At 41.5% G+C, this 23,809-nt stretch overlaps 1 protein-coding gene across 9 annotated transcripts in view; it reads right to left on the bottom strand.

Moving 5' to 3' along the window:
• LOC136886379 (homeobox protein cut) overlaps positions 1-23,809 on the bottom strand; it is a 473,229-nt gene that overhangs the window by 205,723 nt on the left and 243,697 nt on the right. For all 9 annotated transcript variants that reach the window (XM_067159126.2, XM_067159128.2, XM_067159131.2 and 6 more), the window contains one exon: positions 10,321-10,476. In XM_067159126.2, the coding sequence (XP_067015227.2) occupies positions 10,321-10,476 (156 nt within the window). The remainder of the gene's footprint in view (positions 1-10,320; positions 10,477-23,809) is intronic.

Below are 23,809 nucleotides of genomic sequence, written 5' to 3'. Positions count from 1 at the left end.
TGTCATGGCAACAACACTTGCCTTTCTACTGTGCAGCGTCGCCGCTTACCTCGCAGCCTAGGATTTTATCAGTGTAAGGGGTACGCCCTTTTACAATGTGTATGTATCCACCCCGCTGTGGCGCCAGCGAGGCGCATGTAGGACAAGGAATGTACAAACATATAAGCTTTATTACCGCTTTGCAATAAATCACTTATAACATACACGTGCTTCATCCTTGATATCGTAATTACTCCTGATGCGATGTTTGCCAAGAACATGGTTCATTCCGAAATTTATTGTAAGATTACTCCTTGACGGGAACAAAAGATGCCTGGATTTGGGATTATTCAGGCTTTACCGCTGATTCAGGGAGTATCAAAACTCAACGTCAATCTATAGGAATGAACTCCTATATAGAGGGAAGAAAACGATTATGACAACATGGGTCCCAAAATGATTAATATTTACGGAGTTGTCTGGCCTCCGTGGCTCAGGCGGCAGCGCGTCGGCCTCTCACCGCTGGATACCGTGGTTCAAATCCCGGCCATTCCACGTGAGATTTGCGCTGGACAAAGCAAAGGCGGGACAGGTTTTTCTCCGGGTACTCCGGTTTTCCCTGTCATCTTTCATTCCAGCAACACTCTTCACTATCATTTCATTTCATCTGTCAGTCATTAATCATTGCCCTAGAGGAGTGTGACAGGCCTCGGCAGCCGGCACAGTTCCTATCCTCGCCGCAAGTTGGGGGCTTCATTCATCCCATCCTTGACCCGGCTCATTGACTGGAAGACAGGTTGTAGGTTTTTTTTACAGAGTTGGTAATGTTAGTGCAATCCGACACTCCCAACACTGTTACATTGAACAAGTCTGTAACACCGACTCAGACACTTTCTTGGGCTACCAGATGAAATGTTGAAAGTGACCTGTCTGAATCCGACCGTTTTCACAGAAAGTTCCGAACCCGATCAAAAAATGCCTGGTGTAGTCCGTACTTTGTGACAGGTTGTCACAAAGCGCGTACGGAGAGTTGGTTGACCATCAAAAGCAGTCGAATATACGACAGACTTTACTTGTCCCAAAGGTAAAAGTCGAGGTGGTGTAATGGCCAAGGAAAAATCAGATTACGGTCCCTTTTGGCATACCCATTTTTTTTTTACTTCTGTGTATACGCGTGCATGAAATTGTCTGAATGAGATGAAACGACGAGTTGTATTTAGTAAGGCTATTTACTGAAATGAAAATCTTCAACCTGTTTCCAGTCATTCGACCGGGTCAGGAATGGAATGTTTGAAGTCCCCATCTAGCGGCGCGGACAGGAATTGTGCCGGCTCGCGAAACTTGTCGCACTCCTCTGGGGCAATGATTAATGCCTGACGGATGAAATGATGGATATTGGAGAATGTTACTGGAATGACAGATGACAGAGAAAACCGGTGTACCCGAAAGAAACCTGTCCCGCCTCCGCTTTGTCCAGCACATGGAGTGACCGTGATTTGAACCACGGAACCTAGTGGTGAGAGGCGGCGTGCTGGCGCCTAAGGCTCGGTGATTGTTTATTACAAGTTGCGTTACGTCGCACCAACACAGATAGGTCTTATGGTGACGATGGGACAGGAAAGGGCTTGGAATGGAAAGGAAACGGCCGTGCTATTAATTGAGGTACAGCCCCAGAATTTGCCTGGTGTGAAAATAGGAATCCACGGAAAACCATCTTTAGGGCTGTCGAGTGGGTTTCGAACCCAATATCTCCCGAATACTGGATACTGGATTATAGAGTTCCGTCTTTTAAGTCATATTTTTTTACCGCAAGTTTCACTTATAGCTCTGGCGGACATCTTAAGGTACATTAGGCAAAAGGAATGCGAAACCAAAGAGGAGGACGAGCTTAAGTGAATAGTGGTAAGGAGTTTTTTTACTTACGTTATCTGAGACCGTGAATGCTTACTACTTCTTATCATAATAATCATCATCCTATGAATTAAGACAGAGATATTCTCCGGGGGAGTTCTCCGTTAATAATATAGAATGAGCTGGCTACGAGACGAGTAATTGTTGGTTTTCGTTCGGGAGATGGGTTCGATTCCCATCATCAGTAGCCTTGAAGATGGCATTTCGTGGTTTCCCATGTTCACACCAGGCGAATGCTGGTGTTGTTCCTTAATTAAGTCCTATCGCTTTCCTATCCGATCGTCAGCGTAAGTCCGAGTTAGTGCAATGTTAAACTATTAAGAAGAAGAAGAAGAAGAAGAAGAAGAAGAAGAAGAAGAAGAAGAAGAAGAAGAAGAAGGAAGTCTTTGTAAAGCTCGTGAAATACCTCAGAAAACAGGAGTTGTGTACTAAATGAAGGAAGTGTGATGTTCAGCACCGTCTAGCGATAACAGGTATGCTGGGGTATTTTAGAGACCAAGGTATTACGTCACAGAATGCCGCAAGATCATTGAAGCCAAGGCAATTACGGAGCCCGGCCCAGCGAGGTGGTCGGAACAGAGCGCTGCTTGTACTCACAGTATCCGGATATACGATCCTCCTGGATCAGCGACATTTTTTTTTTTCTTACGAGAATGTTAATGCAAACCAGGACTCGGTTCGTTCGCTTGACTATGATCGAGTGTACGCCACACAAAGTGGATTTATGGACAGACGCTCTGTACGTAGCAGCAGAATTCTTCCTCACGGCGCAGTGTGTCCTAGTGTTTGTTTTGCCATTGATCACGTGTGAATTAATGCAACAAATGCTGCAGCAACTTAAACAATTCAAAATGCTTCTTAAGTGTGTCACCCTGCTGAATTTTTACCCTTGTTAATTTTAGCCTGATTTTCTTTTTCTCCCTCTTTTTTTTTACAAATTGCTTTTACGGCGACGATGGGACAGGAAACGGCCGTGGCCTTAATTAAGGTTTAGCCCTAGCATTTGCCTCTTACGAGGGATTAAGAGGGGGTCTACTTAGCCTCGGGACGTCAAGTGAGTAAGAGGGGGGTTCGATTCCCACATCAGCCATCCTCAAAGTGTTTTCCGTGGTTTCCTACTTCTCCTCCAGACAAATGCCGGGATGGTACCTAACTTAAGGCCACGCCCGCTTCCTTCCCTCTTCCTTGTCTATCCCTTTCAATCTTCTCATCCCCCACAAGGCCCTTGTACAACATAGGAGGTGAGGCCGCATGGGCGAGGTACTGGTCCCCCACCAGTGTTGTATCCCCGACCCGAAATCTCACGCTCCAGGATCCTGCCCTTGAGGCGGCAGATGTGGAACCCCTCGCTGAGTCCGGGGGAAAAGCCAACCCTTGAGGGTAAACGGATTAAGAAAGAAAGAAAGAAAGAAAGAAAGAAAGAAAGAAAGAAAGAAAGAAAGAATACAACGACACGGAGATAGAAAGAGATTAGCAATTTCAAAAATAACTTTAGAGAACTGCAATGATAAGATAATGTTCAGTGTTCCATTAATAGCTGACAGTATAAAGTAAATTTGTAATTGGTAAAATCATTGGTCCCCGATTGGAGCCCTGTGGTCCCCCTTACCAATTCGCATGTGTGAGCCCTGGGGTGTTACGTTTCATTGAGTTCTACTTCCAGACCCTTTGCAGGTGATCCTCTTCGGTAAAGAGGCAGTGTAAGAAAAATCTTATTTATAGGAGCATGGAGAATTTTTTGCATTTGAATGTATATTAAACCTCGCAGAGCTTCAGTAAATATTTGACGAGTTTTCAATCCTCATCATCACGATCATCATCAGATGTACTGCACTCTCCATATTGTGACCATTTTCACCTCATTAGCATCTACCTGATAATACGCTTAATTCACCATTTACAATAAATACTAAATTACATTCCAATCAATAAATATAATTTTCGCAGCCTATTAATAATATTGATTTCATTTTGGTCGCTCTGTCGTATCATGTGGTAGTTGCCTAATTAATTGATCATGGTTTAATGACTCTATTATATTGGTAATGACCTACTGGAATTAAATATTCAAAACTCCCTCAACTGTGTACATTGTGTTAAAGTGATGGAATACTTCATCAGTTCAGTTCGGTTCGGTCTTGTCCCACCAGGAGGCCATGGATATAAATAAAACAGTCGAAGATCAAGCCGCGCGTCGCTGCGGTGTTGTGACAAAGGAAGACGAACAGCCTGTTTGAAAGAGAAATATACTAGTTAAGAATGTAACGAAACGAATGAATGGAAAAACTAGAAAGAAATTAACAGTTTCAAAAACTACTTTTGCGGAAGTTAGACCTATAGAAATGGAATGATAAGTTAAGTTTAGTATCTCATTAATATCTGACAGTTGATTTCTTTACTTTGTTGGTAATCCAAAAATACGTGGCTCAGTACAAAAATTTAAAATAGCAGCAATTCATTAACTAAAAACATAATACAAAGATAAGGAATTAATTGTAAAATTGTAAGGCAGTTTGGGAGTAAGTTTCAGAGAAAAATGAGCTTTACGCAAAAACCTCGATTTTGCCCAAATGTACCGTATGTTTTTCAAAGTCATTATTTGGTATCCATGAACATACTATTTAAAGGCTATCTTATAAAAAATTGAGTCATGACGATAATGATGATGCTTCTTCTTTGTTCGCATCGTCCTACTAAGGACCACATTATTTCAGCTCTCTTTTCTGAGCTTTGATCTTTGTCCAGTGCTCCTTCATTCGTTGTCGGTGTTGCTCTTTTGTTTCCTCCGTCCATGTCTTTCCCGTCTTCAACTTTGTCCTTTCTCTAAAACCCTGGTGGTATATCTTCATAAGTGATCCCCATCTCCTTTAGTTTCCTTTCCACCTCCTTGTACCAAGTTGGCTGGGGCTTCTTATCTTTAAAATAGGTAAAGATCTGGTTCGATAATCGTCTGGGTTTCATTGTTAACAAGTGGCCATAAAATGTAATAATTCCCCTTCTCCGCATGCCTTCCGAGATCTTGCGGACATGAGTATACGACTCAATGTTATGCCGACGCTTATATTAATCTTTGAATTTTTCATACCGAGCCATTCTGCTGCATACAGTAATACTATGTAATAACGGGATCGTGGCAGAGGTAAAGTTGCGAATGTAACAAAATTGAAAATGGACACTGTCTTTTCAAAGAATCCTGGATATGAAGAAATTGGAAAGGTTGCTGCAATACTGTGTGGAGTTAACGATGGACTTTAACCCACTAAAAACTGTGTGAAGTTCAAACATGCCCTATTACCTCTCCTGATGTAGAACGCAGTTTCAGTCAATATACGGTATATCTGCCCTCAGACAATAGACGATGAATCACTTTCCAGCACTTGAAAGGATACTTTGTAATCAATTATTTTGGTGGCAGAGAGTAAAAGACTGTATGTTCTTCGAAGGTCGTATTTACATGATAATTGCAACATTATGTTTCATGCGGGCCTACTTTGTTTAGCTTCAATGAAACTAAAGAGAAATGATAGATTTTTTTTTTCAATTTCAAGTCCATATATAATCTCATATTTCAATAAAAGTAACTAAATATATATGTCCATATTTCACTAATTATTATTACATATATATCCGTTCCTTGGTAATAACTCTTTAACGTCCAAGCGAAGAGTATGATTCAGAATTTCCAATACGGCAACCTATGTTCTATCTAGAATGAGGAACGTTCTGAAGGCGCTGCGGTCAGAATGAGATTAAAATAACATCAATGCTTATTGTACTAATGAGCTGTAACTTTGGAAGTCTTTGGTGCGATAAAAGTAGGATGGATTCAGGAACTAAAAGCTCTGCTGATGTACAAATATTGTGATAATGATCATTTCACGTTTCTTGTCAACCAGTGGTAGAAGTGGGAATGATGATTCACACAGAAAAAGATCCTAGCCCGGTGGGCGCATTCCAGCGCACGGCCGTATGGATCATTAGCGTGTCCTATGGGCCGGACCTCAAAGAGAACGTCGCATGCCAGGGGGCCATGGCTTGGCGGCCGACTCTCAGAGCGCACGCCACGCGTCTCAGGCCAGATGGCCAAGCTTGCTGATTTACACTGTAAAGAGTAGAGTAGCATGACACCTTCTGTGACGACCCTACGGTTCGAATACCAATACAGGCATCTTTTTTAGAGCCAGTAAATTGCTTTAGCCGACGGATGAGGAAATGCTGTACTCTCCAACTGCAACGCAGCCACATTTAACAAGAAGTAGGCTACTTCACACATTCATTTTCTCGTTTATGAATGTGACTCTGCATTTTCAAAGAAAAACCTTCCGTTTAATAGCAAGGATTCAACTGTAACAAACGTACAAGGTGCACCGTTTCTAGGGAAGGAGGTGAAAATACAGCAGCAGCAACTTTGGAGATGAAGAAATGGCTCGGGATGAGGAAGTAAGTGACAAATGAAGCTACAGTAAGGTGGTGAAACGTAACAACTGTAGGTGTACGGAAAAAGAAGATGGATTACATTATTCAACTTTTGAAAAGCTTAAAATCATACACAGTGTGCAAGTCAAATCTTGACGTGGCAGGCTTGAAACACTATTAACTACATGAAATGGAAAATCTTCAGCCTGCTTCCAATCATTCGACCGGGTCAGGAATGGAGTGAATGAAGCCCCATCTACCGGCGAGGATAGTAACTGTGCCGGCTGCCAAAGCACTCCTCTGGTGCAATGATTAATGACTGACAGATGAAATGATATTGGAGAGTGATGCTGGAATGAAATATGACAGGGAAAACCACAGAACCCGGAGAAAAACCTGTCCCGCCTCCGCATTGTCTAGCAGAAATTTCACATGGAGTGACCGGGATTTGAACCGCGGAACGCAGCGGTGAGAGGCCAGCCCGCTGCCACCTGAGCCACGGAGGCTCTTAACTATCTGCTATTAATGAAAAGAAACAATCTAAATATTGAGAAGGGCGCAGTAAAAGGAGAAGTATAAGAAGAATTGACAATGATTACCCAAGTGGAGCCAGGCTAAGCGGCTTAGATGGTTGAGGCGCTAGCCTTCTGATCCCAACATAGCAGATTTGATCCCGGTGGTACTTGAAGGTGCCCATGTACTTCACGTGTCGATTGATTTACTGGCACTAATAGAACTCATGCGGGACAAAATTCTGGCACCTAGGCGTCTCCGAAAACCATCAAAAGTAGTTAGTGGAACATAATGCCTATACTGTCGTCATTTATTATTACAGGACTGGATGAAAATAATTGTTTGAACATTCACCTAGTTCACAGCCCAATTTTTTGTCAAATACTTTTACAGAATATTTTACAAAAAAAAAGCGACGGATCAACCTTCGTTTGACGAAAAAAAAATTAGATTTGTACGTAGTGAAATGTTTGTTCAAAATTGATGTCATACTTGTCAGCTCTCACAACATTCGTCGCTTTTTCTATTCTATTAAAGGAGGGTGTAAAGGGTGTATGCCTAAGTCTTTTCCAGTTTCACCAAGAGATTGCGCCAGCGAACTGTACGCAGCGTATGCATTTGACACGTACATCAGTTTGTTCTTCTGATATTAACCTACGAACACACTCAAGTTGGGTCCGCCAAACACTAGCTTCTATGTTGTATCGTTCAGTGATCATGTCGACGTTTGTGCCTGAAAAAGAACGTTTGCGACACGCATTGCTTTTCTTATATAATCAAAAGAAGAAGGCTGTGGAAAGTCATCGTTTGCTGGTAGAAACATATGGTGAACACGCTCCATTATGTGAGACATGGGTTCGACAATTTCAACGTGATTTCAATGTGAAAGACAGTGCCCGCTCTAGCATGGTATTGTGTATTATGAACTCTTGAAGCCCGGCGAAACCGTTAATGCACAACGCTATCGCCAACGAATGATTAATTTAAATCATGCATTGATCGAAAGACGACCGGAATGAGCCAGAAGACATGGCAAAGTGGTTTTGTTACACTTCAGTGCGCCGTCTCACACAGCAAAACCAGTGTAAGACACCTTGAAATCGATGGATGGGACGTCCTTCCGCACCCGCCGTGTTCTCCCGACCTGGCACCATCTGACTGTCACCTCTTCTCATCAATGGGGCACGCGCTTGCAAAGCAACACGTCAGCAATTTCGAGGAAGTTGGAAAATGGCTGGAGGTATGGTTTGCCGCAAAAGACAAGCAGTTTTTCTGGCGTGGTATTCATAACTTACCTGAAAGATGGGCGAAGTGTTTAGAAGCTGATGACCAATACTTTGAATAAACAAAAAAAATGAATTTCCCTTTAAAATTACGTGTTTTCTTTACCACAAAACCGGCAAAAACTTATCCATACACCTGGTAAACATGTACGTAGTTTGGTATTCATCGATTGATAAGTTAGCTGCTTCCTGATACCACCATATGGTCTGTCAGCTTCCTTTTTTGTACGGAAACTCTTCCCCTGTTCTTTCTGGCTGTTTATTGTACGATTAGACTGCACATGGACCACTTTGGCAAACGCTTTATTTTAAAAATCATTTCGCCAAAATGAATACAGATATAAGTGGCGGAATTGTTCTGTGGGCGAGCAGTAATGTTACTTGATAACATATTTTTTTAAAAATAATTGACGAGAACATAAGGTTTTTAAAAATTAGTTGAGTTAAATAACTAACAGCTGAAGGTGGAGAAGCGACATGAAGTTGTTGAGTAACTCACAGAGGGCTTAGACCTAGGAGGTCATTAATAAGTGATGTCTATATGCTGGGAGCTGGTTAAGGCAAGCAAGATATGTTCCAGTTATTTATAAATGGAGGAAGGGAGAGCGAAAAGCAAGACAAGAAGCAAAGAGCATAAGAAGAAGACAGGTGTGTGTGATTCATCGTGGAAGCAACCAATACCGAACAAATAAAATGAAGTGAAATGAAAAATAAAATCAAGGCAACTCGTAGCTATTTCTGACTTTGGCATCTTTAGATTTTTAAAACCCTCTCTCGCAGAGTAGCAGCGAACGAAGTGAACGGATTGGAATCTATAACTTATGATGACGACTCGACTCATAAACGGAACATTCACAAGTTACAGATGATAAAATATCGTATCGCCGGTTTTTAAAATAAATATCTAGAACGTTTCAAGGACGACAAAGACGACCATTTTATTTTCTTCAATTAGTGATGAAGTACTATAAATCTACTGAGAGAAATAAATATAACAGCGTAGCATCATTAACCTAAAAATATTAGCGAAGCCAAAAGGCAAGCAGAAGAAACAGTATTAAGTAACAAAGTTTCGCATATGAATTGCTGTATTATATTCGCGCGATAATATCATTGTGTCGCTTTAAACATCAAGATTTTTTCTTTCAAATCAACAGACACTATCATTTTTTCTAATTATTATGAACAGTAGTTAAGGTATTTATAATAAAAATAAACGAGGGAAATGGCGCAGAATAACAACAACAAGAAAAAGAACCACATACGTTGTCGCAGGACAACAGTCATTTGTTTTCAAAGATATTATAGCTATCGTCGCTAAGGCCACCTACAGTACAGTTCGCTAGTAAAGAATGTCTTCTGCGCCTTTGCCAAAATCTGACAAGAACTCTATGAGATGTCAGAACAATAATCATTTAAGTAAATTCATTATTCTACCTAGTAAAACATGCTCTCTTCAGATGTCTCCACCAGGACATGTGACTGTTATTAGCAACAGGATGGCACTAATACTGTAGATCTAAAACAAGGAAAACTTAAAAAACTGTACTAAGATATGCCATCTTTCAGATATTTTCAAAGATTATGTGTTCCTTGATCAGGAATAAGTTACGGCAACAGTTCTGCTATGTGATTTGTATAAACCGTACGGTCCCGTCCTGTAAGAACCCCTAAAGGTTATGTTATTCTCGCTACACTACGGAAGAGCGGGTAGATGACAGTTCCCACCAGGTAAGGTGGTTTGCATTCTAACCTATTACTGGCTAAACATCCGGGCTCTTAAGGTGATTTTATAAAATAATAATTATAAAAAGGACGTTAACCGTGGAACGGTGGAACCTTATTATACTTTCCTTTTAAAAATAGAGTTCATCAACGTTATATGTCAATACGGAACGCAAAATTAAATGTATAAGCTGCAATCTTTCAAATGTGTTAAGAAGAAAAGCAAGTGTTTCACAATATCTTATAGGCTGCCGGTGGGGATTCAGTGGCCCTGGCTAAATTCTCTAACCCAGCTGCGTAGAGTTCTCCGTTTCACCACTAGAAGCGCTGTGAGCGTTTAAATACAGTGGCGCAATCTGCCGAGGAGAACAACGCAGTGTTGGAATTGACTTGAGCGTCACACAGGTGGCGTCTACTCAAGAAACGTAACACTCGACAGCCGGGGAGTTGTTATTATCATTATTATGATCAGATAAAGGTTTGTGTGCCTTACCTCCTTCTCCTTAGCAGCAAGCTCCATCTCGAGGCCTGATCTGCCGATGACATCAAGAGGTTCTCCCCCCTTTCCCTCCACCATCTGCAAGCTCTGGTTGGCTGTCGCCAGCTGCTCCTTCAACGCGCTCACCTCTTTCTCCGCCAGGGTCGCTCGCTGAAACAGATCCAACAGGGACATCACTGTACATTTCCTGCCCACAACACAACAAATCAAATTATTTGAAACATAGCATGGGCAAAAAATGTTATAGGCAAGTGGGAGTTTTCAAATCATCTTAGAAACAGAAAAATGTACAATATTGCAGGGACGTGGTGCACCAAAACGTCTCTCTACTGGTTTTTTTCTGACGGGCGGTTCATTTTCAGCTGCTGCCAAAAATCCGTAATAATGGCTTTGTTTTAAAAATGTGTGTAACAACCTGGTTCTAAATTCACATAAATATATATTTTGGTTGGGAGTCATCAGAAAATTTGCGTCACGAAATCAGCAATACAAAATATGCGACGGCATGTTACCTAGCAACTGTGCAGACTGTTACGTGAAGTTGATGGATGGCCATGGCATACAGAACCACGCTCTGTGCAGCTCTCAAGGTACTGTTGCTAGGTAACATCGCCACACATATCTGGTTACCAAACTCCATTTCGTTTTACAAATTTTCGGATGGCCAGTACCTCTAAGACGTATTTATGTCAAAAATTAAAGATAACAACCTGGAGAAGGATGCTGAGAGGACAGCCAGGCGAACAAATGATTCTGCCATGCAGGAAGTTGGAATACAAGGCAGTCTATGCCAAATTGTATACAAGAAAATCTTTCTTCAAATCTATGGCCAAATTATGAGGAGAAAGGATGACAACTTGGAAAAAAACTATTTGTTCAACGAAACGTTTATGCAAAAGATCATGAGGATGAGTCACAGAAAGGGCAGGTTGATGAAATAAGAGAGATCGATAAGTTACCATGGAGAACTACTGTCCGGGAGACGCAAGATCAATTAATTTGAGAAGCAACGAAGTCCTTGGGTCGTGATACTCAGTCATGATTGTAATGACTAGAGAGAGAGAGAACACAATTCTTACAAGACAGTGACGTTAAAATATAAGCGTATATTGATGACTTATTTATGCCAAAAAATATTAGTGATCAGAAATGTCTTGTGGAAAATACTAAAAAGTAATGCATTTTGAATCTGTGGGGATAGATATTTGGTATACTGTGTATAATTTGTTTCTCCTGTATGTAATTTAGCCGGCTGTACGGCCATTAGGGCTAAACACAATTAATTAATAAAGAAATCCACAGTTCTTCCGGCAAACAACTCAATATTGCAAACGTGGGGATATGAGCTACGAATTTGAGATACATAAAATAAAAGTAGTTATTCCTAACATTACAATCCTTTTCTTAATCATCGTTATTCTATCAGATTAGATTAGCAGTTTGCCTTATTCTACCACTACGAGCGCTAATGTGAGTCAATGCAGAGTTTCAATTAAGCCCTTATAACTACAAAAAAAGACTGAGGGTATTGAACCAAGGAACTCATTATGTAAATAAGTTAATTTGGGTTGGATTTGAATCAAAAAGAAAACGAGTAAAAAAACGAGCGATTTTAGGCTATTTTCCGGATTGCATTTAGGCCGGAAGTGATTTTTGGATGTTTTTTTCAGATTGATAGAGCTATCCAAGACCCACAATTTGAAATCTTTGCGCGCATTTTATCCCTTCAAATTTCGGCACAATTGAGACAATTATTGCTTAATTTTAAGTTTTTGTTCGTAGGGGGACCCCCACTTTGTTAAGAAATGTTTTTAACATCAAAAGGATGTGGGTACTGAACACCTTGTTCTGATCAACTTTATCTTCGTTTAGAATTAATAAATGAAATATCAGTAATAACATTTCAAACCCACACTAATTTAGTGTTATTTCGACAATATCTGTCGCTCAGTTCGTATCCGACGACAATAATCGCACCCGCGACCCCGATACATACTCGTTCAAATTTTTCCCTCTGTTCTGTAGGATCTAGAATACAAATATGTATGACTCTCCATTTGTCTTGTCCAGAGACTGTACACAATAATTCAATAATAAATAATAGATGTTCAATTGATCATCTGGTTACAATATTCCCCGCCTATAATTACAGCGAGGAATACAATATTACAACGAAGCCAAACACTGCCTTCTAAACTGGATAGTTCCTGTGATATCTGAAGTTAGATTACCATTTCCTCATAAGCGGCTAATCCCACACTCACACATTCTCCGTCTCTCTCTGAAGACATTCAAGTCTGCTGTGACGATAAGGCCTGGAATATTGTAGAATAACATAAACAATAATACTCCTCCCCTATTGAAATACTCAGCTCGGAAAGGAACTTCATGATACTTCATTATAACACCAGCTATCGCAAATAACGGATGTATAAGCAAAATAAATGTTAGAGAGGGAGGAAGGATAGAATAGAATAGAGGGAATTACAAGACAAGACGCTTGTAGGAAAAGGGGGAGACGAAGAGCTAGGAGGATGGGGGTAAGCGAGAGTACGTTTATAAAATAAGGAACAAAGAAGGGAAAGGGGGGGATGGAGAATGTGTGAGAGTGTGTGTTCACTGCAGATAGGAGTATGTAAGAGAGAGATGAACAAACAAGAATATGATAATGATACCTACTTTACTTTACATTTTTTCTTTACTTCAACGGAATAAGAGGACGTCACAAATAATTTTTTCTGGGTGGAGGAAAGTTATAAATAAAACAATGCATAAAACATTGTTGTTCTCAGTGGCCCAGATAGAGAAGTGAGGGGAATACTCTGTACGAATCAGAACTGACACGTATATTGACAGCGAAGAAGAAAAATTCGTGAAAATATGTGTTGATGGATCACTTTCATTTGTTTCTACTGTGCGTCGCCGCTTTATAGTCCTGAAAAGGGTACGGTTTCACGTCGTTTCAAATTGATAATGCCTGCCCTCACCTAGGACTGATGCTCTCCAACTCGTGACACCCTACAATGACCAGACATGTCTCCAAACATTATGAACTTTGAAGACGTAGTTAGGGTGATATGTTCACTCTCATCGTTCCGTCATCATGAGGCTTGAGTCATACGCAGTAGTATTCTGGGACGTTCAGGCTAATACCACCTTACGACGTCAACGTTGAAAACAAGCGATTTTTCCCCGTCAGTACCACGGATCTGACTTTGGAAATTCCATCCCTGAATGTGATCAATACGGCTGCTTTATTTCTCGAATGTCCGAAGATGTGGCCCAACATAATGGTGGGTTTTATTTCTCCTTTTTTTATTCCTTTTTCGGCGGTTTTTTGGTTTATAGGTTTTAGCGTTTTTTGAGTTCTTTACTGCTTTCTTTTTCAACTTCGGGTACTTTCGACTACATCGGTACTGCCCATTCTCAATTCGAATCATCATTAGTTCATCTACACTTCTTAAACATCTTTTCTGTAGTAAAAGAGAATATGAAACAAAAATGAAGTGAAATGAAATGGAAAAGGAAACTAATGCTTGAAAGAAACAGGGCTGTCAAATTATGTGCAAGATAAGTGAAAAATTGAAAAAGGAGAACATTTTGATGTTAGTTTTTTGAAGAGGAAGATCCGATTTGCTTCAAGTATGAACCGTGAACATCCGGACAGAAGTTTCTCAACGTGCTGTCTGAAAACCGACTATCCTTTACACCTACGAACCTGGAGATGAATTTTGTGATATACTGCAAAGTCAACCGAGGTGAGGTTTCCGAATTCCAAGTTCTGTAACCTTAGTGTGGTTAAGCCAAATATTATTCCAGTTATACTAATTTCAATTTCTTTCTCCAAGATGTCCATTTCGGGTTCACTGAATTTATTTATTCTAGGCGGAAAAAACATTTTATTCTAATTCTTCAAGCATTTTTTTACAAATGAATGCCTTTCTTTAAATGATGTTAATCTAAAAATATACGAGTATACTGCCTGAAAAAACAAGTGTTTCACTCATATATTTTTGCACTGAATGTTGAAATGTCCTTAATATCATCTGCTTTGCAGCCGATAACGTTATAACTTTGATGATCTGCAAATTATTAACATCGTAAGGATCAGTGGAGCATTTGGTCTGTTCATGAATTGTGTTAAGACCAAGCTGACTGTATTTTCGAAGACACCTAAGCAGGCCTCCCTGCACATCAACAAACACAATTATTCAACAAGTGTCATCCTTGAAATGTCTCTGGACTGTAGCGACTGAGCATTGCGATCCTAAGAATGAAATCTTATCCAGGACTGGGCAAGCTAAACATTTGTTCAACAGTATAAGGGCCCTATTCACCAGTAGAGACTTCAACCTTCAGCCCTCACTTCGCATGTTGCGATGCTATGTTTTCCCTGTTCTTCTGCATCGTTTCGAAGGCTGGACTCTCAACCCTTTGCTGGAGAGGCGGATTGAAGCTTTCCAAATGTACTTGTACAGAGGAATGCTTCGAATATCCTGGGTAAAAAGGAAGACCAATGAGAAAGGTCTTTACCTTTCTTATTCGACCAATTTCTGTTGTTAGAAATTGTGGAGCATATTTTAAATATTTGTCATAAATTTGGTTGTTATTATTATTGTTATTATTATTACCGTATTTACGCGAATAATTCCCGCACCTTAACTTTAGGAAGGATGATTTTGAAAAAATGCCAACATTGACACAAATAAAACACGCACCCCAATTTCGTGCCTCATTTTTTTAAAAAAATATGCGGGTATTATTCGCGTAAATACGGTATTATTATAATAATTATTATTAATGTTGTTATTATTATTATTTTGTGTTGCAAGACGTGGAGTGTTCTCCCATTAAGGATTCAATTCTTGACTATGAAGCACACGCGGTGAGAAGAGCGACAAAGAGGGAGAGAACCGTTTGGTCGACGGAGATAATACAGAGTGACGCCATAATCCTCAGTCATTTGCTTAGCTGTAGCCAATAGCGTTAGAGAGAGAACATTGCTGAAGACGAGTCCTTGTACAGTCCCGGCTAGAGGAACGCGTTTCACCCTCTTCTCTTGAAAACAACCCCCACCCCTCTCTTGATTATGTCCGTTGGTATGCGGAAAACTCAGAAATGCGACTTGAACGCCTTTTATATTTTTATCTATTTATTTTGTTTAATCCATTCACTCTCCAAGGTTGGTTTACCCGCCGGACTCAGCGAGGGATCCTACCTCGAGAACAGTGACCTGGAGTGTGAGACATTTGGTTGGGGATATACAACTGGGGAGGAGCACCAGTACCTCCCAAGGTGGCCTTAGTTGCTATGCTGAACAGGGGCCTCGTGGGATATGGGAAGTTTGGGAGGGATGAGGAAAGAAAGCGGCCAAGTTAGGTACCATCCCGGCATTCGCCCGGAGAGGAAAACTACTTCGAGAATGGCTGAAGTAGGAATCGAACCCGTTCTACTCCGGCTGAGCGGACCCCGTTCCAGTCCTCATACTACTTTTGAAATTTCGCTGCTAATCGCACTAATCACTACACCACAAAGATTGACTATATTTTTTTGTTTTTTAAATTATTATTTGGGGAAGGCATAGACGAACATTGCTAATTGAGTAGTAGAATAATGGCAGATGTAAGGAGGATACAGAATGCAGACTAGCACAAGCATGGAAGGCCTTTCTTAAGAAAGGAAATTTGTTCATTTGCGTATTAGAAATATGTTTCCTGAAAAATTTTGTGTGGTGTGTGATATTGAATGGGAGCGAAATATGGGGAATAAGTTCTGTAAAAAGAAAGGGAATATATGCTTTTGAAATATGGTTTTACAGCAGAACGATGGAATTGGGATGAATAGATAAGGTCTCATATCAAGAGATACTGAGTAGGGGTTGGGGAGATGAGAAAGATTTAGCGAAATCGGATCAGAATGAATAATAAATAAATATTCACCAACCAATATGGCGCAGCTCAACGGTAGAGAAAGGGGCACAAACGAGGTAGAAAAAGCACCAAAGGGGAAGAAAAGAGGATACTGAAAATCTCAGTTGAAGAATGGGAGATGAGGAGAAAAGATGAAGGGGTTCTGGGAAGAAGGAAACCCAAACCATGACAAAGCTGCCCATGGTCCTACAGAGGCCATAACGAAATAAGAAGAAGAAGAAAAGAAGAAGGAGGACCTGGTGCTGCTCTTTCGACTTGACGCATCTGTGAGGAAGGGGTCCTACGTAAGTTGAATTCTAATACTGAAGACAGCACACAAACCCAGCCCCTAAGCCCGAGAATGTAACCGATGACAATTAAAATCCCCGCCCCGGCCGAGAATTGAATACGGACCCCTTGGACCAATAGATAGAATGTTAATGGAGCCGGATTGGATCAGAAGCAGGAATAGATTGATAAGATTCATCTTGGAACACTCACGACTTGTTCAATGAGTTCTTGAGGGAGATGTGAATGAGAACAGTACGGGTAGACTAAGACACGAATCTGAATAATAATAATAATAATAATAATAATAATAATAATAATAATAATAATAATAATAATAATAATAATAATAATAATAATAAAGACCCTAACCGAGGCAAAATGAAAATTCACAGTCTGTTTCCAGTCAATCGACAGGGTCAGGAATGAAATGAATGAAGCCCCATCTAGTGGCGAGGATAGGAATTGTGCCATCTGCCGAAGCCTGTCGCATTCCTCTGGGGCAGTGATTAATGACTGACAAATGAACTGAAATAATAATCCTGGAGGGTGTTTCTGGAGTGAAAGATGACAGGGAAAACCGGAGTACCCGGAGAAAAACCTGCCCCACCTCCGCTTTTTCCAGCACAAATCTCACATGGAATGATTGGGATATGAACCTCGGAACCTAGCGGTGAGAGACCGGCGCGCTGTCGCCTGAACCACGGAGGTTCAATAATAATAATAATAATAATAATAATAATAATAATAATAATAATAATAATAATAATAATAATAATAATAATAATAATAATAATTGCATGGCATCAGCTATCGAGTGCAGGCATTCTCTAATTTCATGACCTTTAGTCTGCCTGCGCATCAATTTACAAGTCTCGTTTTACTTCACCGCGAAGCAGGGAAAGGCAATTCTGTCGGTTGACATGTCTGAATTTTATTTCATTCTGTCGGGTAAACACATCAGAGTTTCTTTACATGGCAACATCGTACGACATAGTGTGTCGAACGAATTTTTCTTACCACCCCTCCTAAATCCGATTACCTATTGTCGGGTTCGAAACTGTGGTCTTGGAATCCAGAGGCCGACATTCTACGTTTCGTCTTGTACGTAAGTTGATATCTTCTAACTGAATTTCATTATTGAAGTATTTCTTATAACAGTATACATTATTTCACGGAATCTAATTGAATGTGGCGCTGATATGTAATGGCGGGATATGTTTGTGAACAAGTGAATGAGAGTGACATAAAACAGAAATTGTGGCAAAGTGTCTATTACGACTTCGAAGATGTTATGCGTAAAAGAAGGCGAAATATCGATGTTCTATTTAGTTTCCGTTAAATCCTCTTGCTCAATTTCATTTGTACTCAATAAAAGTAGAAGGGTTTCTTTCAGACATTTCACTGAAGTTCGAACAGATTGTTATAGGAATTCTTGTTAAGGCAGGTGTAGGGAGTAGCGGTGACCCCACCAAACGCCAGGCAAGGGTAGTGTGCGTTATACTCGCATACAGTACGTATGACAGAAATTGTAGAAATAATTTAAATGAAATAATGTTCTCCCATTTAATTATGCAAAGACACAAGTATTAGCAGCACATCCTCAACCCTTAATAAGGCGAAGTCAAGATAACCTTATGGGTGAGAGCGAATGTTAGATTTAATAACAGCCTGTACATGGGAGATACGTAGGAAGAGACTCCAGTAATTTCTGTTGATTCCTCCTTTACACTGGGCTCCTCTTTCGTCTTCCTGTTCCTCTTCATTTATTTCAAGTACCATTCCCTGTCTTCTCCCCGCCATCTCTCCCTCACACACACACACACCGTCTTAAGCACACCTTACGACACTGCTCTCAGTACCATATACACTGAAACGCATTTTAACGGCACAGTAGTGGAAGACACACATTTTGTCGGAATGTTTGAACAAGGAGTCACATCAGAAGGTAAACTCATTTGTAGTCATCGCATTTGGGACTTCTAATTGAATCGTGAATTCTCGAATACTGTCTCCCAGGTTCAATATTCGTTTTTTGTATTCCTTCACAAAAATGAGCCTTGTGTCCACAAATAGGTGTTGTGTATCCGTCAGCGGGTTGGTTTTCGACATAAATGGCTACGGGTGATGTCGAAATTTGCGTCATGAAATAAGCGATACAATCCCCCTGTGGGTGGGGATGGTAGAATAACACCACGGTATCCCCTGCCTGTCGTAAGAGGCAACTAAAAGGGGGAGCAGGGGCTCTGAACTTGGAACACGGGACCCTCAGATGAGCCCTGGCATTACTTCCCCTTACTTGTGCCACTCCTCTCTTTGATCTATCCTATCCGACCTGCCTTGGTCAACACTTGTTCTTTTTCGACCCCACAGGCATTAGAGCACTCGAGGCCTAGGGAGTCTTTCATTTTTACGCCCTTCATGGCCCTTGTCTTGCCTTTGACCGATATCTTCATTTTTCGACATGTCGGATACCTTCCATTCTTTCTCTCCGATTACATAGAGGATGGTTGCCTAGTCGTACTTCCTATTAAAACAATAATCACCACCACCATTTAGCGATACAAAACGTATGACGATGTTACCTAGCAACCGGACTGGTTGTGACGTGGTGAAGTATTTTTCTTTGATACTAGTGTTGTGTGTGGTGTATGACTTGCAGGGCTTTTTTTTTTTTTTTTGCTAATTGTTTTACGTCGCACCGACACAGATAGGTCTTACGGCGACGATGGGACAGGAAAGGGCTAGGAGTGGGAAGGAAGCGGCGTGGCCTTAATTAAGGTACAGCCCCAGCAGTTGGCTGGTGTGAAAATGGGAAACCACGGAAAACCATTTTCAGGGCTGCCGACAGTGCGGTTCGAACCTACTATCTCCCGAATACTGGATACTGGCCGCACTTAAGCGACTGCAGCTATCGAGCTCGGTGCAGGGGTTTAGGTGACTCCACAAATATCCAGTCCTCGAGATAAGGTAATTAACCATTTAAGATTAAAACCTCCGACACGGCCGGGAATCGAAACCGGGGCTTTCTGGACCGAAAGCCACCATTTAGTAAAGGAATTCAATTTGAGCCCCAGGGGCTCTTAACTTCGGAGCGTGGCTTGCCCTTTGCCGATTCCTGGCATTGTTTCTCTTTCTTGTGCCAGGCTCTGCAGTTTCATCTATCCTATCCGACCTCCCTTTATCAGCTCTTGTTCTTTTCCGACCCCGACGGTATTAGAGCATTCGAGGCCTGGGGAATCTTTCATTTTCCCACCTTCCGTGGTCCTTGTCTTTCCTTGCCCGATACCTTCATTTTTCGAATTGTCGGACCCCTTCAAGTCTTTCCCTCTGATTAGTGTTATTAGGAGATGACACTTCGCATTAAAACAGTAATCACCTCCACCGATTCAATTTGAGTTTAATTTATGGAAATATATATTTATGTTCATTTGTTTCTCCCAAAAACCACCTTTGTTATAACGAGTGCTTCAGAATTTATGTTGAGAGTCTGAAGTTCGAGTCGTTATATTAATAATAATAATAATAATAATAATAATAATAATAATAATAATAATAATAATAATAATAATAATAATAATAATAATAATAATAATACCGAGCTCGATAGCTGCAGTCGCTTAATTGCGGCCAGTATCCAGTATTCGGGAGATAGTAGGTTCGAACCCCACTGTCGGCAGCCCTGAAAATGGTTTTCCGTGGTTTCCCATTTTCACACCAGGCAAATGCTGGGGCTGTACCTTAATTAAGGCCACGGCCGCTTCCTTCCCTTTCCTAGCCCTTCCCCGTCCCATCGTCGCCATAAGACCTATCTGTGTCGGTGCGACGTAAAGCAACTAGCAAAAAAAATAAAAATAAAATAATAATAATAATAATAATAATAATAATAATAATAATAATAATGTTGTTTTTACGTCCCACCAACTACTTTTTACGGTTTTCGGAGACGCCGAGGTGCTGAAATTTAGTCACACAGGAGTAAATCTACCGACACGAGGCTGACGTATTTAGCGAACCTGTCAAGTCGGAGTCAGAAGGCCAGTGCCTCAAGCGTCTGAGCTACTCAGCCCGGCAGTTGTATTCATTTTAATTGAAGAAATTAATCCTGAAGATTGTTTTCCGTGGTTTCTCATTTTCACACCAGACAAATGTTGGGGCTCTGTACCTTAATTAATGCAACGGTCGCTTCCTTCCCACTCCTAGTTCTTTCCTATCCCATCGTCGCCATAAGACCTATCTGTGGCGGTGCGACGTAAAGCAACTTGTAAACTCTTTGGGCCACAGTTTGTAAATATATCCGTCTCATCAGAATAACTTGATTGTGCGCTCTTTGCTCAAATCCATTACTGAAGACATTTGATGTTTCGGCCAGTGAAGCTATGAAGATGTTTCAGTGCACTGCTATGATAAGTTTATATGAAAAAGATACATAGGTGGGTTAAAAAGGAAATGATAACTTTCCTCCATTCTTCGGCTTTTTTCAGCTTTTTCTGGGGTCTCTGGAGCCACGCATCTCCTTTTGGGTTTGGTCGGAATGTTAAGGTCCTTCCTGACGCCCCGTGTTCTTTCTTTCGTTCTTTTTTTTGAGATGAAAACATCAACCTGGATCGCTCTAGGGGGCAAGCCATGAGCTAACCCACTGAGCTAGTTACGTCCCGGATAAAAAGAAATCGAAAAATGTAAAAATATCGCGATACGTGATTGTTTGAAATTCCTTAGATTTTTTTTATTTCGTGTGGCTATTTCTAGCCGAGTGCAGCCCTTGTAAGGCAGACCCTCCGATGAGGGTGGGCGGCATCTGCCATGTGTAGGTAACTGCGTGTTATTGTGATGGAGGGTAGTGTTATGTGTGCTGTGTGAGTTGCAGGGATGTTGGGGACAGCACAAACACCCAGCCCCCGGGCCATTGGAATTAACCAATGATGGTTAAAATCCCCGACCCGGCCGGGAATCGAACCCGGGACCCTCTGAACCGAAGGCCAGTACGCTGACCATTCAGCCAACGAGTCGGACATTCCTTAGATAATTCTTACATTAATGATTGTTGAACTAGTGATTTCTAGAACGACACAAGGTCACTGTACGGAACCAGTATCCCATCGCTCACCATGATGGAGAGTGAGATGTTAAGACTGGACGTTGGGTCGTGACCTCCTAGTTCCGTTATATAGTAATGTCTATGGCTTTCGGAAGCTGTCTTATTACCGGTGACAGAGAAAGAGAGAGAAGGACAGACAAAAATTGATGTTAGCAGTTTCCTGTCGACCTCAATTGACTGGGAAACTTTTCCCACCTACCTTATAGACAGAAATATCAGAGAGTAGAGGACAGACCACGGCTTTGATATTTATAATGAGTACTGGATACAGTTGCCGCAGGATCCTGACTTCACGGGTTCAAACCCGGCAAGGTGGACAGAAGTCCGTTCGGCATTTAAACGATCTCTGGTGTCACATTTACTGTAGTGTTGACCTGACAAAATAAATTAAAACTCAGTTAGGCTCGTGGATCGACCTGCCATATTCCGCATCCTGTGCGATGTGGTGGAATAAATTGACACGCTGGCAGCCTCATATTCGTCATCATTTCATCCCGGATATTAAGGCAGTGATAGTATAGAATGCCCGCTCAACAGTTCTGCTATGAGATTTGCATAAACATTAGGGGGTAAGAATCCCCTAGAAACTGAGCTATTGTCGCTGCATTACTGAAGAGCGGGTAGACAACACTGTCTAAATATCCGGCCTGTACCCACCATCACAGGGCGTCGCATTCATGTCTGACTGTTGTGATTCAGTTAACTACACTTCTTCATCCTAGAGGTTTTTAGCTCTTCGTAAGGTCTGCTGAAGTGAGCTTCTTAACTTGGCTGTGGTCTTGTAACTTCGATGTTCCCTTGTATGATGCACATTTATCAAGAATTTCGCCGTATCTTCTCGAGTTGTCCCCTAAAGTAAATTCGTTTCCTCGCCTCGAGGTGGTTGCAGCTCGTTTCAGGCACCAATGGAGGTGAACTGCGTGTACCATTTTATTCACATATCAGCCCTCCTCTATTCTTAAATCTGTAGCGTTTCCGGGAATTGAACTCGGGCTTCGGAGGACGGCCACTGAAAATGCTAACCCTTACGCTACGAAGGTCGTTAAAGCGAAAGACTCCCTAGTCATCGCATAGTCTAATACCACTGGGGTACGAAAAGAACAAGAGTTGACCAAGTGAGGTCGGATGGCATAGATGAAAGTGAGGAGCCTCGCACATGTAAGTTGGAGCAACACCAGGAGTCAGTGAGAGCCCTGAGGTCGCCGCACGCTCCCAAGTTTAGATCCCCTGAAACCACTTGCAATCACATATTTCGACAGGCAGGTGTGCCGTGAGTGTTATTCTTTTTTTTTGCTAGTTGCTTTTACGCCGCACCGACTCAGATAGGTCTTATGGCGACGATGGGACAGGGAAGGGCTAGGAGTGGGAAGGAAGCGGCCGTGGCCTTAATTAAGGTACAGCCCCAGCATTTGCCTGGTGTGAAAATGGGGAACCACGGAAAACCATTTTCAGGGCTGCCGACAGTGGGGTTCGAACCTACTATCTCCCGAATACTGGATACTGGCCGCACTTAAGCGACTGCAGCTATCGAGCTCGGTAGAGTGTTATTCTACCGCCTCCACACACACATGGGGAGGTTGTATTTGCCAACCCCACATTTCAAAGACATCCATGCTTTGTTTGTCTCTTGCCTTTACGTGAATTGCTTGAAACCCATCCACAAAGTTCGAGAAAACATAGTAATAGTAACAACTAACTTACTAAAATTATTGGTTTCAAAATAATGAAATATTTCAATGCTAGAAGGTATGTAGTAAAAGTTGATCGCTGGACAAGGAGTTACTGACATTCGATTTATTTTAATTAATTAATTACTGTAATTAATTTCAGGAATATACTGATGAAAATGAAAATGAAAATCCACAGCCTGTTTCCAGTCATTCGACCGGGTCAGGAATGGAATGAATGAAGCCCCCATCTAGCGGCGAGGATAGGAATTGTGCCGGCTGCCGAAGCCTGTCGCACTCCTCTTGGGCAATATTAATAATTACAGATGAATTGGAATGATATTGGAGAGTGTTGCTGGAATGAATTATGACAGGGAAAACCGGAGTACCCGGAGAAATGCCTCTCCCGCCTCCGCTTTGTCCAGCACGAATCTCACATGGAATGACCGGGATTTGAACCACGGAACCCAGCGGTGAGAGACCGGCCCACTGCCGCCTCAGCAAAGGAGGCTCAGGAATAT

The sequence above is a fragment of the Anabrus simplex genome, chromosome X, assembly GCF_040414725.1.
Source record: "Anabrus simplex isolate iqAnaSimp1 chromosome X, ASM4041472v1, whole genome shotgun sequence".
Taxonomy (NCBI): Eukaryota; Metazoa; Arthropoda; class Insecta; order Orthoptera; family Tettigoniidae; genus Anabrus; species Anabrus simplex.
This window is presented reverse-complemented; position numbering and strand designations above follow the sequence as displayed.